The sequence below is a fragment of the Pristiophorus japonicus genome, chromosome 8 (genome assembly GCF_044704955.1).
Source record: "Pristiophorus japonicus isolate sPriJap1 chromosome 8, sPriJap1.hap1, whole genome shotgun sequence".
Lineage (NCBI taxonomy): Eukaryota > Metazoa > Chordata > Chondrichthyes > Pristiophoridae > Pristiophorus > Pristiophorus japonicus.
The window spans coordinates 204,020,336-204,037,359 of record NC_091984.1 but is presented as its reverse complement, the minus strand read 5'-3'; the positions used below and the strand labels follow the sequence as shown (position 1 = coordinate 204,037,359).

Here is a 17,024-nt window from a genome sequence, read left to right as displayed (position 1 = left end):
CAATGGCTCCTGTTTAATATGGGGAGAGAGAAAAGATCTATTTTGATCGAGATATGGGAATTGGATCATTATTCTCCCCTCTTCATCCATTCGTCTGTCTTAAAATGCGTCATTGTTTCGTATACTGGGTTGGAAAGATATTAAACTGGTGGCCATTGAAACAATGTCAGACATATTTTCCTGTGAATATATGTTCACTGGTGCAAATTTTAAATGTTCCTACATTAATGTTTTATAATGTCAAAAACTGACTCTTAATTTTTTTAGTGGGGACAAATTCAGAACCTGGACTTTGGGAGGAAGAAGCATTTTAAAGAAGTCTGAAACATTAGTTATATGCCAATAAAGTTATTCCATCAAGTGGCAATACAATCACCTTAAAACAACATACTATCGTGTAACTTGTCTAGATTCTAATGTGCAGCAAAACCTATTTAATTTCTGTACTTGGACAACATCTGAAAGAAACACTATGGTTCAGTGTATACAATGTGGGAAAATAAGAGTATCCTACTATTATGTTCCTAGATCTAGTGCCATTATGTTGGAATTATTGCTTGCGGTCTATGCCCTGCTAAATTTCCAACTAATATTTGTTTGGAGCAGCACATATGAGATAAACACCTGTTTGTAACCAGAAGAGGAAAGCAGCTGCTTTACTGCTGAAGATTGGAATCTGTGGTATGAACAGAAGGTGACCCAGTTGGGGGAGCTGGAGAGGCAATTAGCAGTCATAAGATTATTAATATTTTGATTACCAATTTGCAATAAAAACTAAGATTTCTGACCAAAGGAAAGATCTGAGTCAGAGTAGCTGAGTGGTTGGGGGGGGCGCCTGAGGTGGCGGTCCGGATACTAGAACATTTTCCGGATTTCAGACAACCCTGCCACAGATCATCCCGGTGTCCGGATTCCAGAATAATACAGGTTCCAGAACTCCGGATTTTTGGTGCTATACCTGTATTAACAGATCTCTCTCCTCGGGTATTGTCCCCCTCTTCTCAAAAAAAACTAACCCTTGACCCCTCCGACCTTGCAAACAACCGCCCTATCTCCAACCTCCCTTTCCTCTTCAAAGCTCTTGAACATGTTATCGCCTCCCAAATCCGTGCCCCTCTTTCCTGTAACTCCATGTTTGAATCCCTCCAATCCGGTTTCCATGCCTGCCACAGTATCGAAATGGTTCTCATCAAAGTCACAAATTACATCCTTTGTGACTGTGACAAAGCCAAACTATCCCTCCTCGTCCTTCTTGACTTGTCTGCGGTTTTTAACGCGGTTGACCACTCTATCTTTTTCCAACGCCTCTCCACCTTTGTCCAGCTGAGTGGGACTGCAGTTGCCTGGTTCCATTCTTATCTTTCTAATCGTAGCCAGAGAATCACCAGAAATGGTTTCTCTTCCTACTTTTGCATCGTTACCTCCGGTGTCCCACAAGGATCTATCCTTGGCTCCCTCCTATCTCTTATCTACATGTTACCCTGTGGTGACCTCATCCGGAAACACAAGTTTCCACATGTACATTGATGACACCCAGCTCTACCTCACTACCACGTCTCTCGACCCCTCCATGGTCTCTTAAATTGTCAGACTGCTTGTCTGACATCCAGTTCTGGAAAAGCAGAAATTTTCTCGAATTTAAAATATTGGGAAACCAAAGCCATTGTTTTTGGTCCTCACCGCAAACTCCGTTCCCTAGCCACTAACTCCATTCCTCTCCAACTTCTGAGGCTGACCCACACTGTTCGCAACATTGGTGATTCGACCCTGAAATGAGCTTTGTACCGCATAACCAAAACTGCCTATTTCCACCTCAGTAACATAGTCCGTCTCCATCCTTGCCTCAGCTCATCTGCTGAAACCCTCATCCATGCTTTTGTTACCTCTAGACTTGACTGTTCCAACACACTCCTGGCTGGCGTCCACATTCTACCCTACGGAAACTAGAGGTGATCCAAAACTCAGCTGCCCGTGTCCTAACTCGCATCAAGTCCAGCTCACCCATCCAGTCAGTCAAAGGCAGTCCCTCGAATCGAGGATGACTTGCTTCCACGTCAAAAAGTTCATAAGTGTTTCAATGAAGGACCTAAAATTTCAAGTCCGATCTAAATCGTGAAGGGTGGAAGATGTCTCTGCTTGGATTTTTTTAACGTGTGGTGACCGTTGCACACCAGCCACCACACTTGCTTGACAGAGCTAGGTCTTGGCCCAGTAGCAAGGATCAACCATGACGACTGGAGACCAGCTCTGCTGCATGGACCTAGTGCGCGCACATCGCAGTGTGAAACATAGAAAATAGGTGCAGGAGCAGGCCGTTCGGCCTTTCGAGCCTGCACTGCCATTCAATGAGTTCATGGCTGAACATGCAACTTCAGTACCCCATTCCTGCTTTCTCGCCATACCCCTTGATCCCCCTAGTAGTAAGAACTACATCTAACTCCTTTTTGAATATATTTAGTGAATTGGCCTCAACTTTCTGTGGTAGAGAATTCCACAGGTTCACCACTCTCTGGGTGAAGAAGTTTCTCCTCATCTCGGTCCTAAATGGCTTACCCCTGATCCTTAGACTGTGACCCCTGGTTCTGGACTTCCCCAACATTGGGAACATTCTTCCTGCATCTAACCTTGTGGATAAATGTGAGGTTATCCACTTTGGTGGTAAAAACAGAGAGACAGACTATTATCTGAATGGTGACAGATTAGGAAAAGGGGAGGTGCAACGAGACCTCGGTGTCATGGAGGGGCTGGGGTGGGAGGGAAGGGGGTGGGAGGGTTGTGGGGAAGGGCTCCACCCTCCGTCCCCCTCCCCACGCTTCTCCCCCCTACCCCCCCCCAGTATCCACGCCACCCCCCCTCCTCCTCCCAGTATCCACGCCTCCCCCACCCCCCCCCCCCCCCCCCTTTCCTCCCTCCCGGTACCTCCCCCTCCCTCCCGGTACCTTCCCCTCCCCTCTCCTCCACACCCCGGTATCCACGCCCCCTCCCAGTAACCCCCCCCCCCCCCCGTATCCACGCCACCCCCCCTCCGCTCCCCTTCCCTCCACGCCAACCCCCTCCTCCCCCTCCTCCCTCTTCGCCCCTCCTCCCTCTTCGCCCCTCCTCACTCTTCGCCCCTCCTCACTCTTCGCCCCTCCTCACTCTTCGCCCCTCCTCACTCTTCGCCCCTCCTCACTCTTCGCCCCTCCTCACTCCACTCCTCCCCTCCCCTTCTTACCCTCTTCACATCCCCCTCCCCTTCTTACCCTCTTCACATCCCCCTCCCCTTCTTACCCTCTTCACATCCCCCTCCCCTTCTTACCCTCTTCACATCCCCCTCCCTTTCTTACCCTCTTCACATCCCCCTCCCCTTCTTACCCTCTTCACATCCCCCTCCCCTTCTTACCCTCTTCACATCCCCCTCCCCTTCTTACCCTCTTCACATCCCCCTCCCCTTCTTACCCTCTTCACATCCCCCTCCCCTTCTTACCCTCTTCACATCCCCCTCCCCTTCTTACCCTCTTCACATCCCCCTCCCCTTCTTACCCTCTTCACATCCCCCTCCCCTTCTTACCCTCTTCACATCCCCCTCCCCTTCTTACCCTCTTCACATCCCCCTCCCCTTCTTACCCTCTTCACATCCCCCTCCCCTTCTTACCCTCTTCACATCCCCCTCCCCTTCTTACCCTCTTCACATCCCCCTCCCCTTCTTACCCTCTTCACATCCCCCTCCCCTTCTTACCCTCTTCACATCCCCCTCCCCTTCTTACCCTCTTCACATCCCCCTCCCCTTCTTACCCTCTTCACATCCCCCTCCCCTTCTTACCCTCCCCCGCATCCACTCCACTCCCCCGAGCCATTGCGCAAGCACGCATGCTCCAGCGCGCCTGCGCAACGCTGCCGGCTCTGAGAAGAAGGCATGATCCCGAGCCCTGCCACCCTGCAGGCAGTCTTCTCCCCAGGCAGACTACGCTGCACCTCGCCGCTCCACGCCATGGTCCCGGAGGACCGGAGATTTGCTGCAGAATATTCCGGCGCACCTTCGAGCTCAGGCAGGTCACGTAAGTCTCGGAGGTGCGTCGTTTTCACCAGATGCCGAAACATAGGCCCAATGGTAGGTGTAGGCCTTCTAAAAAGGATTGGAGAAAGCTTACCGAATCAGTCAGTGGATAATCAATCAATCATTCAGTCGGAAACTTGCTGCCCACTAAAGTAAATATCAAGTCATTGCAGGAACAATTTAGTCTCCAAGTGTCAATTGTGAATTGTAAAGTGGATATAAGACTCTGTGCTAAATATCAAAATGCCAATTAGTGGACTTGGACAAAGTGGAGGCAGCTGGCCTGGATAGAATGATTTGTTATAGACATTATGGGTATCTCCTCAAATTCTGGTTGCACTTGAGTCCTACACTCCTGATCTTTGGGCACCCTGTGCGGAGAGGAGCGGGCAGGTCACAAGGTCTCCTCGTCGGACTGCTCCTGCGCATGGCCAAGGGGGCCATCACCCGGTCCAGGCAGCGGGCGGTCGAGGAGGTCGTACTGCCCGACTCTTCCGTGGTTACATCTGAGCCAGGGTGTCCCTGGAGATGGAGCACGCGGTGTCCACCGTTATGCTCACGGCCTTCCGCGAGAGGTGGGCGCCAGAGGGACTGGAGTGCATCATCGCCCCCGGCAACCGAATTTTAATTTGAACCACATCTAAAGTTTAATTTGTTTTAAGTTTGTCGGTTTTAGTGCCCCCCCCCCTTTTTTAGCCAGGGGGCACTTGTATAATTTGTGTTTTTTTTTTTGGTGCCCTCAAAAAAAAAAAAAAAGGGGGGGGAGGGTGCACTTGAAAAATTCTTGGAAAATTAAGAAAACAATACATTTTAAAAATGCACATTTGTATATTCTGAGATCAGTAAAGAATTTTGATTGACACCTTTGTTTCATTCTACTAAGTACTCGATATACAGGCTTTTAAAATTCAAGCTTCGTCACCCAATCATCCTCGCCTTCTCTCCTCCTTTATCTGACCTTGATGTCCCACATGATTAGACTTGGCTCTTCATCTGGATTTTACTTTTTTTAAAGTAATGAATGAACATGCCTTTTCCCCTCTTCAGAGAGATGACTGCCTCATTTTGCTGAAGTCTCTGTCATTGAATGAAGCTGAGACCACCGTAATGCGTTTGGGCACTTGGGTACAGTTGAAAATCCAAAACCAACCTGATGATCCTGGGGTAAGACAGTTACTTAAGAAATATCACCGTGTATTTCTAATTGATGAAATTGGATTAAAATTCTGGCATAAAAGTGTATTCGGACAGATTAAGGAAGGTCCAGATCAAATATGGTTTCGGGCATAGTCATTTTGGTGCTATTTACCGTCACAAATTTGTCATCTTTTCTGTTTTTCCCAGAAGTCATTGACTTCTTGCTGGGATATGTTTCCATGAGCAATAACCACCCACTGGTACCTTGCTCAAGCAACCATTATTCAATCCGAGCCTTGACTGAGCATTGGCAAGGCATTTGGCTAATGAAATGAGCGGTTTATTCAAATTTGAACTGCCTCGTGAAATCCATGCACATACACTTCCTGAACGGATCTCTAGTTAACGATCTAGAGGTGGAATCCCAGCTGATTTTACCAAGGGATGCTGAAGCTACTTGTAACATTCCCCACTGCTGTTCTATCTAACGTCTGCTAACTCGGCACAATTCAAACATGGGTCCTTGCTTGCCAATATGGTTTGGTTATTTACTGGATAAATTCACTGAGCCGCTGCGTAGTACTTGATGGTTCGATTGACGGTTAATTTTCGTGCCCACAAATGTGAAAAAGAAAAAACTTGGTTTTCGGCTATTCTTTTATATCATACTCAGTCTTTTGATTTTAGCAATATTTTATAAAATATCCCAAACATTGGGAAGACGTATTGTGACACAAAATAAATGAGTTATAACGGTCATGATCTGATTTTGTTTAGTGGAGGAAAATTGTTATAATTTAAAGTAAATATAGATAGCCAACAATCAAAAGGTTTTTCTTAACAAGTATTTGTGTACAAAACATTGCACCAATTCTGATGTTTATATTTCAGTGGAAAAAGCACCTGGTGTCCATTGCAAAGACAATGGTGGAGATGATTAAATATTTGCTGAGGAATCAAAAGGGTAATTTTTCTATATTCTTACCATATTTTGGCAATACTGGCTTTGCATTGCAGTAACACTGAAAATATTTTTGTTTTGACAGACACTTTACAAAAGGAAGCATTTGAAAGCCTTTTAAATAGATGTGAAACTATTGCAAATTTGCAGGTAATTGTTATATGATACCATTGAATGCATGCATCAAAATATTGAAATTAAATCCTGTTTGAAAATCTCTACCAAATTCCTGATGGTCAAGGCCGATAGAACAAAACTGCCCAGAGTTCAGCACAATCTCATTTGGATACCATTGGATGGTTTGTCTAGGAAGTAGAGAAGACTAATGCTGTAGGACGTACTGTTTTGGTTGAGGTTAAGGTGCGTGGTTGAAATTTGGGTACAATGTTGATGCAAGTGGAAGGCCATTTATTTGTGCTGGCCATGGCTAATTTAGACTGTGGAGTCTTGACGCTGGGTGCCCAAAGTGAAACATTTAGTTCCACAGTATTGACGACCCAGCCCATCCCAATCTTGGGCGCACCTATTCACAATACTTCAAAACCCGTGCTATTTGGCATGGAAATTGCTGCAATATTCGAGTGATGTGGCTTGCAATTCCAGGCACTTCTATTTTGCATGGTGCTAATTTGTCTTTCCAGCAGTTCTGTTTACCTGTGGTATTTAAAGAAAAAAGTGCATTCCTGAGGTTGTCCTTTTACAGCCTCAGGATATCCCAAAATGCTTCAGGGTCAACACATTACTTTTGAAGTGTAGTCATTGTTGTAAGAAAGGGGAATACAAAAGCCAATATGTGCACAGCAAGATCCCACAAATAGCCGCACAATAAATGACCAGATAACCTGTTTTAGTGATGATAGTTGAGGGATAAATATTGTCCAGGACACGGGAGCTCCTCTGCTCTTTTTCATATAGTGCCATGGGATCTTTTATATCCACCTGAGTGAGCAGACCAAGACCCTTGGTTTCATGTCTCATTCGAAAGATGGCACCTCTGACAATGCAGCAGTCCCACAGTACTACACTGAAGTGTCAGTTTACATAATGTGCTAAAATCTCTGAATCAGAAGGTTATGGGTTCAAGCTCCACTTCAGAGGCGAGAGTGCCATCACTGTGCCAAGACTGACACTTGAAACTTGCATTTCTAAAATTTATATATTTTAATCCTTTTTGTTAATATTACTGGTGTTTTATCCTTGGTTTGCAGGAGCATTTTGATGAATTTATTTCACTGAAAGACTACGAGAATCCCAAAGTGCTTTTGCAATTGTATGAAGGACAAATTCAAGCATATGCAAGTACACGGTCTAATTCAAAGTCAGGAAAGGATCCAGGTTGTACTGGTGGCTCAAACACCAATGTGAAGATTTCTACAGAGACCAGGCTATGTAAACTCTCCCTCCTGTTCCAAAAATCAGAGCAAGATGTGGTATCAGACCTTGCTCTCAGCGCACTTGCTGATGGGAATATAGGAGAGGCTGTAAATATTTGCAGGTAAGAATTGTGGAAACTTGGGTATATGAACTATGTATTGCTTGGGCTTGACTGAATTGTCTTGTGGGAGAAGCAGTTACTGTGTTGAGATCTGCAGCTTATAATGCCTATTTGGAGAGTACTATTTGCAACCAGGTAATGAAGGACAAGTAAAATTACATAAGAACATAAGAATTAGGAACAGGAGTAAGGCCATCTAGCCTCTCGAGCCTGCTCCGCCATTCAACAAGATCATGGCTGATCTGGCCGTGGACTCAGCTCCACTTACCCGCCCGCTCCCCATAACCCTTAATTTCCTCATTGGTTAAAAATCTATCTATCTGTGATTTGAATACATTCAATGAGCTAGCCTCAACTGCTTCCTTGGGCAGAGAATTCCACAGATTCACAACCCTCTGGGAGAAGAAATTCCTTCTCAACTCGGTTTTAAATTGGCTCCCCCGTATTTTGAGGTTGTGCTCCCTAGTTCTAGTCTCCCCGACCACTGGAAACAACCTTTCTGCCTCTATCTTGTCTATCCCTTTCATTATTTTAAATGTTTCTATAACATCACCCCTCATCCTTCTGAACTCCAACGAGTAAAGACACAGTCTACTCAATCTATCATCATAAGGTAACGCCCTCATCTCCGGAATCAGCCAAGTGAATCATCTCCAAAGCTAGTATAATCCTTCCTTAAGTAAGGTGACGAAAACTGCACGCAGTACTCCAGGTGCGGCCTCACCAATACCCTGTACAGTTGCAGCAGGACCTCCCTGCTTTTGTACTCCATCCCTCTCGCAATGAAGGCCAACATTCCATTCGCCTTCCTGATTACCTGCTGCACCTGCAAACTAACTTTTTGGGATTCATGTACAAGGACCCCCAGGTCCCTCTGCACCGCAGCATGTTGTAATTTCTCCCCATTCAAATAATAGTCCCTCTTACTGTTTTTTTTTCCCAAGGTGGATGACCTCACATTTTCCGACATTGTATTCCATCTGCTAAACCTTAGCCCATTCGCTTAACCTATCTAAATCTCTTTGCAGCCTCTCTGTATCCTCTACACAATCCGCTTTCCCACTAATCTTTGTGTTATCTGCAAATTTTGTTACACAACACTCTGTCCCCTCTTCCAGGTCATCTATGTATATTGTAAACAGTTGTGGTCCCAGCAGCGATCCCTGTGGCACACCACTAACCACCGATTTCCAACCCGAAAAGGACCCATTTATCCCGACTCTCTGCTTTCTATTAGCCAGCCAATTCTCGATCCATGCTAATACATTTCCTCTGACTCCGCGTACCTTTATCCTCTGCAGTAACTTTCTGTGTGGCACCTTATCGAATGCCTTTTGGAAATCTAAATACATCACATCCATCGGTACACCTCTATCCACCATGCTTGTTATAATCCTCAAAGAATTCCAGTAAATTAGTTAAACATGATTTCCCCTTCATGAATCCATGTTGCGTCTGCGTGATTGCACTCTTCTTATCTAGATGTCCCGCTATTTCTTCCTTAATGATAGCTTCAAGCATTTTCCCCACTACAGATGTTAAACTAATCTGCCTATAGTTACCTGCCTTTTGTCTGCCCCCTTTTTTAAACAGAGGTGTTACATTAGCTGCTTTCCAATCCGCTGGTACCTCCCCAGAGTCCAGAGAATTTTGGTAGATTATAACGAATGCATCTGCTGTAACTTCCGCCATCTCTTTTAATACCCTGGGATGCATTTCATCAAGACCAGGGGACTTGTCTACCTTGAGTCCCATTAACTTGTCCAGCACTACCCCACTAGTGATAGTGATTATCTCAAGATCCTCCCTTCCCACATTCCCGTGACCAGCAATTTTTGGCATGGTTTTTGTGTCTTCTACTGTGAAGACCGAAGCAAAATAATTGTTTAAGGTCTCAGCCATTTCCACATTTCCCATTATTAAATCCCCTTTCTCATCTTCTAAGGGACCAACATTTACTTCAGTCACTCTTTTCTGTTTTATATATCGGTAAAAGCTTTTACTATCTGTACTTATGTTTTGTGCAAGTTTACTTTTGTAATCTATCTTTCCTTTCTTTATTGCTTTCTTAGTCATTCTTTGCTGTCGTTTAAAATTTTCCCAATCTTCTATTTTCCCACGAACCTTGGCCACCTTATATGCATTGGTTTTTAATTTGATACACTCCTTTATTTCCTTGGTTATCCATGGCTGGTTATCCCTTCTCTTTCTGCCCTTCTTTTTCACTGGAATATATTTTTGTTGAGCACTATGAAAGAGCTCCTTAAAAGTCCTCCACTGTTCCTCAATTGTGCCACCGTTTAGTCTGTGTTTCCAGTCTACTTTAGCCAACTCTGCCCTCATCCCACTGTAGTCCCCTTTTGTTTAAGCATTGTACGCTCATTTGAGACACTACTTCCTCACCCTCAATCTGTATTACAAATTCAACCATACTGTGATCACTCATTCCGAGAGGATCTTTTACTGGGAAATCGTTTATTATTCCTGTCTCAATACACAGGACCAGATCTAAGATAGTTTGCTCCCTTGTCGGTTCTGTAACATACTGTTCTAAGAAACAATCCCGTATGCATTCTATGAATTCCTCCTCCAGGCTACCCCGTCGATTTGATTTGACCAATCGATATGTAGGTCAAAATCCCCCATGATTACTGCCGTTCCTTTTTCACATGCCTCCATTATTCCCTTGATTATTGTCCGCCCCACCGTGAAGTTATTATTTGGGGGCCTATAAACTACACCCACCAGTGACTTTTTCCCTTTACTCTAATCTCCACCCACAATGATTCAACATTTTGTTCATTAGAGCCAATATCGTCTCACAACTGCCCTGATATCATCCTTTTATGAACAGAGCTACCCCACCTTCTTTCCCTTCTTGTCTATCTTTCCGAATTGTCAGATACCCCTGTATGTTTAATTCCCAGTCTTGGCCACCCTGCAATCACGTTTGTAATGATTTGTGCCGTCAACTCATTTACTTTATTTCGAATGCTGCATGCGTTTAGGTAGAGTGTTTTAATACTAGCTTTTAAACCATGATTTTTAGTTTTGACCCCTCCTGCAGCCCCTTTATATTCATACATATTGTCCCTTCCTATCACCTTGTGGTTTACACTTACCCCAGTGCTACTCTGCTCTGTTGTCTCCTGCCTTTTGCATTCTTTCTTAGGGTCCTGTTCATCTGAGCTCTCCCCCACTCTAACTAGCTCAGAGCCCTCTCCTGGGTTCTGAATACTCCTCGCATTGAGGCACCGAGCTTTCATGCTTGCCTTTTTATTACACTTTGACCCTTTAGAATCTTATGATTTTACAAAAAAAATTAATTGAGTTATTAGAAATATAAGTTTGGATTCTCATAATTTCCATTTCTATTCGCAGTGAGCTTTACGAACAGCACAAAAACAATCAGACTGGCCAAGTATTGTTTCATGTGGCACAGAAACTATGTCAGATGTTGGAAGCTAATGTTCCCATGATAATTCCAACTGGAATGAACTTGCCTGCTGTTATTTATGAATTGGCCTGCCAAGCCGCCACTATCTGCAGCATTGGTAATTTCTTGCTAAAATGTTCAATTTAACCTTTATTGGAATCTAATTTTTATGTCTCAAATTTTTGTTCTCTTTTTATTTTTGGGGGAGATTTAGAATTTGATTGTAGGGATTAATTAGTGTTTTTTTTAAATTTAGAAAATAAAGTATAATACTGGTCTTGCCCAAAAGCATTCATTTATTATTTGAACAGAAGTTGATTCCAGTGTCAATCATTTTAGCAATGGAAACTTATTGCAACTGTTGTTACTATAGTTGGGGAATTATTAATAGCTGTTCTGGTTTTAAAAATTGCTTTATTTCCTTAATTATGAAACATTCAAGGTCATTGTACCCCCAAATTCTATGATCAAGGGTAATACTAAGAGTTTACTGACAGTGATGTAGACGAGACTTGTCACATTTCAAAATTTCTATCTGTTTATAGGGAAGAATTTTGATTTCAACATGTATCAATAATTCTGCATTCTATGAATTTTCGTATTGAAGATTCTTTATTACATAGAATGTGTGGGGGGGAGAAAAAAAATCCAAGAGCAAGTTATTATTTAAATGGAGAAAGTTGCAAAGTGCTGCAGTACAGTGGAACCTGGGGGTACTTGTGCATGAAACCCAAAAGGATAGTATGCAGGTACAGCAAGTGATCAATGGAATCTTGGCCTTTATTGCAAAGGGGATGGAGTTTAAAAGCAGGGAAGTCTTGCTACAGCTATACAGGGTATTGGTGAGGCCACACCTGGAATACTGGTTACAGTTTTGGTTTCCATGTTTAAGAAAGGATATACTTGCTTTAGAGGCAATTCAGCAAAGGTTCACTAGGTTGATTCCGGAGATGAAGGGGTTGACTTATGAGGAAAAGATTGAGTAGGTTGGGCCTCTACTCATTGGAATTCAGAAGAATGAGAGGTGATCTTATCGAAACGTATAAGATTATGAGGGGGCTTGACAAGGTGGATGCAGAGAGGATGTTTCCACTGATGGGGGAGACTAGAACTCGGGGGCATGATCTTCGAATAAGGGGCCGCCCATTTAAAACCGAGATGAGAAGTTTCTTCTCTGAGGGTTGTTAATCTGTGGAATTTGCTGCCTCAGAGCTGTGGAAGCTGGGACATTGAATAAATTTAAGACTGAAATAGACAGTTTCTTAAACGATAAGGGGTTATGGGGAGCGGGCAGGGAAGTGGAGCTAAGTCCATGATCAGATCATCCATGATATTGAATGGCGGAGCAGGCTCGGGGGGGGTGGGGGGGCTGTATGGTCTGCTTCTGTTGCTATTTCTTATGTTCTTATTATGATGATCTACAAAGAAAGAATCTCTCCTTATTAACATGAATTTTTGGGATCCAGTGAAATATTTCTAGAATTAGTAGCATGTGCAGACAAATTCAGTAATAGTGAGAGATATTACCAGAGGATAACACAATCCCCTGTTCTATTCTGCAACTATAAACATGGTACAGAAAAGTGAAATGGAGACTATTCATTTAAGAGAGGTCAGTGGTGGAGCAATGTAAGCCAAGTGACATTCAGTAATGCTGTTCCCGCAGATTATATTAGAGAAATGGGTGGGGGGGGGGGGCGGAGAAACTGTATTAACTTGCCTCCTCTTCGGTAAATAAGTTGAATTATGATCGCCACTCCCTCTGGAAAAACAAATCCGTCCAAACCTGTGACAGAAATGGAGAATAAAGACATTTTCGTTCATAGAAACATATAAAATAGGTGCAGGAGTAGGCCATTCAGCCCTTCGAGTCTGCACCACCATTCAATAAGATCATGGCTGATCATTCACCTCAGTACCCCTTTCCTCCTTTCTCTCCATACCCCTTGATCCCTTTAGCCGTAAGGGCCATATCTAACTCCCTCTTGAATATATCCAATGAACTGGCATCAACAACTCTGTGGTAGAGATTTCCACAGGTTAACAACTCTGAGTGAAGAGGTTTCTCCTCATCTCAGTCCTAAATGGCTTACCCCTTATCCTTAGACTGTGACCCCAGGTTCTGGACTTCCCCAGCATCAGGAACATTCCTCCTGCATCTAACCTGTCTAGTCCTGTCAGAATTTTATATGTTTCTATGAGATCCCCTCTCATCCTTCTAAACTGAATAAAGGCCCAGTCAATCCAGTCTCTCCTCGTATGTCAGTCCAGCCATCCCGGGAATCAGTCTGGTGAACCTTCGCTGCACTCCCTCAATAGCAAGAACATCCTTCCTCAAACTGAACACAATATTCCAGGTGGGGCCTCACCAAGGTTCTGTACAACTGCAGTAAGACCTCCCTGCTCCTATACTCAAATCCCCTAGCTATGAAGGCCAACATACCATTTGCCGCCTTCACTGCCTGCTGTACCTGCATGCCAACTTTCAATAACTGATGTACCATGACATTCTGGTCTCGTTGCACCTTCCCTTTTCCTAATCTGCCGCCATTCAGATAATATTCTGCCTTCGTGTTTTGCCACCAAAGTGGATAACCTCACATTTATTCACATTGTACTGCATCTGCCATGTATTTGCCCACTCATCTAACCTGTCCAAGTCACCCTGCAGCCTCTTAGCATCCTCCTCACAGCTCACAGCCACCCAGCTTAATGTCATCTGCAAACATGGAGATATTTCACTCAATTCCTTCATCTAAATCATTCATGTATATTGTAAATAGGTGTGGTCCCAGCACTGAGCCCTGCGGCACCCCACTAGTCACTGCCTGCCATTCTGAAAAGGACCCGTTTATTCCGACTCTCTGCTTCCTGTCCTGTCTGCCAATCAGTTCTCTATCCATGTCAGTACATTACCGCCAATACCATGTGCTTTAATTTTACACCCCAATATCTTGTGTGGGACCTTGTCAAAAGCCTTTTGAAAGTCCAAATACACCACATCCACTGGTTCTCCCTTGTCCAATATACTAGTTACACCCTCAAAAAATTCTAGAAGATTTGTCAAGCATGATTTCCCTTTCATAAATCTATACTGACTTGGACCGATCCGGTCACTGCTTTCCAAATGCACTGCTATTTCATCTTTAATCATTGATTTCCCCACAACTGATGTCAGGCTAACCGGTCTATAATTACCCGCTTTCTCTCTCCCTCCTTTTTTTTAAAAAGTGGTGTTACATTAGCTACCCTTCAGTCCATAGGAACTGATCCAGAGTCGATAGACTGTTGGAAAATGATCACCAATGTATTCACTATTTCTGGGGCCAGTTCCTTAAGTACTCTGGGATGCAGACTATCAGGCCCCGGGGATTTATCTGCCTTCAATCCCATCAATTTTCCTAACACAATTTCCCATCTAATAAGGATTTCCTTCAGTTCCTCCTTCTCATTAGATCCTCGGTCCCCTCGTATTTCCGGAAGGTTATTTGTGTCTTCCTTCGTGAAGACAGAACCAAAGTATTTGTTCAACTGGTCTGCCATTTCTTTGTTCCCCATTATAAATTCACCTGAATCTGACTGCAAGGGACCTACCTTTGTCTTCACTAATCTTTTTCTCCTCACATATCTATCAAAGCTTTTCCCAGCAAGCTTCCTCTCATACTCTACTTTCCCCCTCCTAATTAAACCCTTCGTCCTCCTCTGCTGAATTCTAAATTTCTCCCAGTCCTTAGATTTGCTGCTTTTTCTGGCCAATTTATATGCCTCTTCCTTGGATTTAACACTATCCTTAATTTCCCTTGTTCGCCATGATTGAGCCACCTTCCCCGTTTTATTTTTACTCCAGACAGGGATGTACAATTGTTGACGTTCATCCATGTGATCTTTAAATGTTTGCCATTGCCTATCCACCGTCAACCCTTTAAGTATCATTTGCCAGTCTATTCTAGCCAATTCACGTCTCATACCATCGAAGTTACCTTTCCTTAAGTTCAGGACCCTGGTCTCTGAATTAGCTGTGTTACTCTCCATCTTAATAAAGAATTCTACCATATTATGGTCGCTCTTCTCCAAGGGGCCTCGCACAACAAGATTGCTAATTAGTCCCTTCTCATTACACATCACCCAGTCTAGGATAGCCAGCCCTCTAGTTGGTTCCTCGACATATTGGTCTAGAAAACCATCCCTAAAACACTCCAAGAAATCCTCCTCCACCGTATTGCTACCAGTTTGGTTGGCCCAATCTATATGTAGATTAAAGTCGCCCATGATAACTGCTGTACCTTTATTGCATGCATCCCTAATTTCTTGTTTGAGGCTGTCCCCTATCTCACTACTATTGGTGGTCTGTACGCAACTCCCACTAGCATTTTCTGCCCTTTGGTATTCTGCAGCTCCACCCATACAGATTCCACATTATCCAAGCTAATGTCCTTCCTTACTATTGTGTTAATTTCCTCTTTAACCAGCAATGCTAACCTACCTCCTTTCCCTTTCTGTCTGTCCTTCCTGAATGTTGAATACCCCTGGATGTTGAGTTCCCAGCCTTGGTCACTCTGGAGCCATGTCTCCGTGATGCCAATTATATCATATTCGTTAATTGCTGCCTGCGCAGTTAATTTGTCCACCTTATTACGAATACTCCTTGCATTGAGGCACAGAGCCTTCAGGCTTGTCTTTTTAACACATTATTGGAACATCACCGAAAATGGTTGTAATAGGGTCATGCGACGTCATCACACTATGACTTGACTACACAGCACTAAATGAGAATGACATCACACTAAGACCTCCGATCACTGTGTACATTTCATGTGGCGATTTGTTAAGTAGTTGTTGCATCATAATGTCTCCTTCAGGATTTTGAAAGTACTGCTGCAAACTTAGAATTAAACGCACTCAGTAATTGCAGTTGCTTTTATTATTCACTCCTACATTTCTTCAGAAATATACAACATAAACAGTTATAACCCAGCACAATCCAGTCACAAGTTATGCAGGAAATAAGCTTCAGTACTTTAGTATGGATTATTCTGTTTTACAGATAAGGTTCAGTAACAGGAAAACTCAGGGATGATGTACTTTCTTAATTGAAGGAACTATGGGCCCAAATTTGGCCCACCTGTTTTTTCGGCGCGCACACTTGAGATGCGCCGACTTCCTTGGATCAAAACGGCGCCAAAAAGATGTCCCCGCATTCTGGCCCCTCTGTCGACTCTCCCAGGGCTTGGCGTGGCGTGGCAAGTCCATTGAGGGGCGGAGCTTGGGCCCTGCGCCTAAGAGTGCCAGCAGCTGTCCGCATGCGCAGTAGAGCATGCGCAGTAGCTCCTCCCATGATGATGATGGCTGTAGTGTGGGACCCGATGCGTCCTGCTCCTATCCCGGGCCGAGTGGCCTGCCGCCTTCCCGCTCTGAGAATACAAGAAACAGGTTGGTGCTGGGAGACTTTTGATAGGGGGGGGGGGGCTGTGGAAGGAGGAGAGTTTTGATGGGGGTGGGGGGGGTGAGAACTGTTTAGCCAGTAACTTTAATGAGCTTACTCAAGACTTTCCTTAACCCTGTTGATGAAAATACTTTCCTACGAGCAGGAGGTACTTCTATTTTTTATTTGGATATTTTGAAAAAATAATGTAAATATGTTTTGTCTCTACTTTTATTTTTGTAATTTAAGCTTCCATGAATGCTTCTGTTGTATAGTAAATTAACTTTGCCAAGTTTGTCAGTCCTGTATAGTTGTTTGATCCTATTCACATTCTTTAGTCAAGTCATTAAGTACCTACCTGCGCTGATTTCTTAACTCTCCAAGTGTTTTCTGTGTGGCCACAAATGGCCACATACACTGGCCTAAGTTAGTTTGGAGCAACTATTAGCTGTCCAAAGTGGGCGTAGCTGGCTGGTAATGCCCCCTTTTCAACAAAACAAAACTAAACTAAAAAAAATCTTAACTAACTCACTTACA

General features: G+C 43.9%; 1 protein-coding gene across 4 annotated transcripts in view; it reads left to right on the top strand.

Moving 5' to 3' along the window:
• Positions 1–17,024, top strand: part of kntc1 (kinetochore associated 1) — a 153,088-nt gene that overhangs the window by 59,316 nt on the left and 76,748 nt on the right. For all 4 annotated transcript variants that reach the window (XR_011594134.1, XM_070887790.1, XM_070887791.1 and 1 more), the window contains exons 31-35: positions 5,084–5,200; positions 6,065–6,137; positions 6,220–6,284; positions 7,343–7,629; positions 11,011–11,183. Coding sequence is in view for 3 of the 4 variants with exons in the window: in XM_070887790.1 (XP_070743891.1) it covers positions 5,084–5,200; positions 6,065–6,137; positions 6,220–6,284; positions 7,343–7,629; positions 11,011–11,183 (715 nt within the window). In the remaining variant the exon portion in view is untranslated. The remainder of the gene's footprint in view (positions 1–5,083; positions 5,201–6,064; positions 6,138–6,219; positions 6,285–7,342; positions 7,630–11,010; positions 11,184–17,024) is intronic.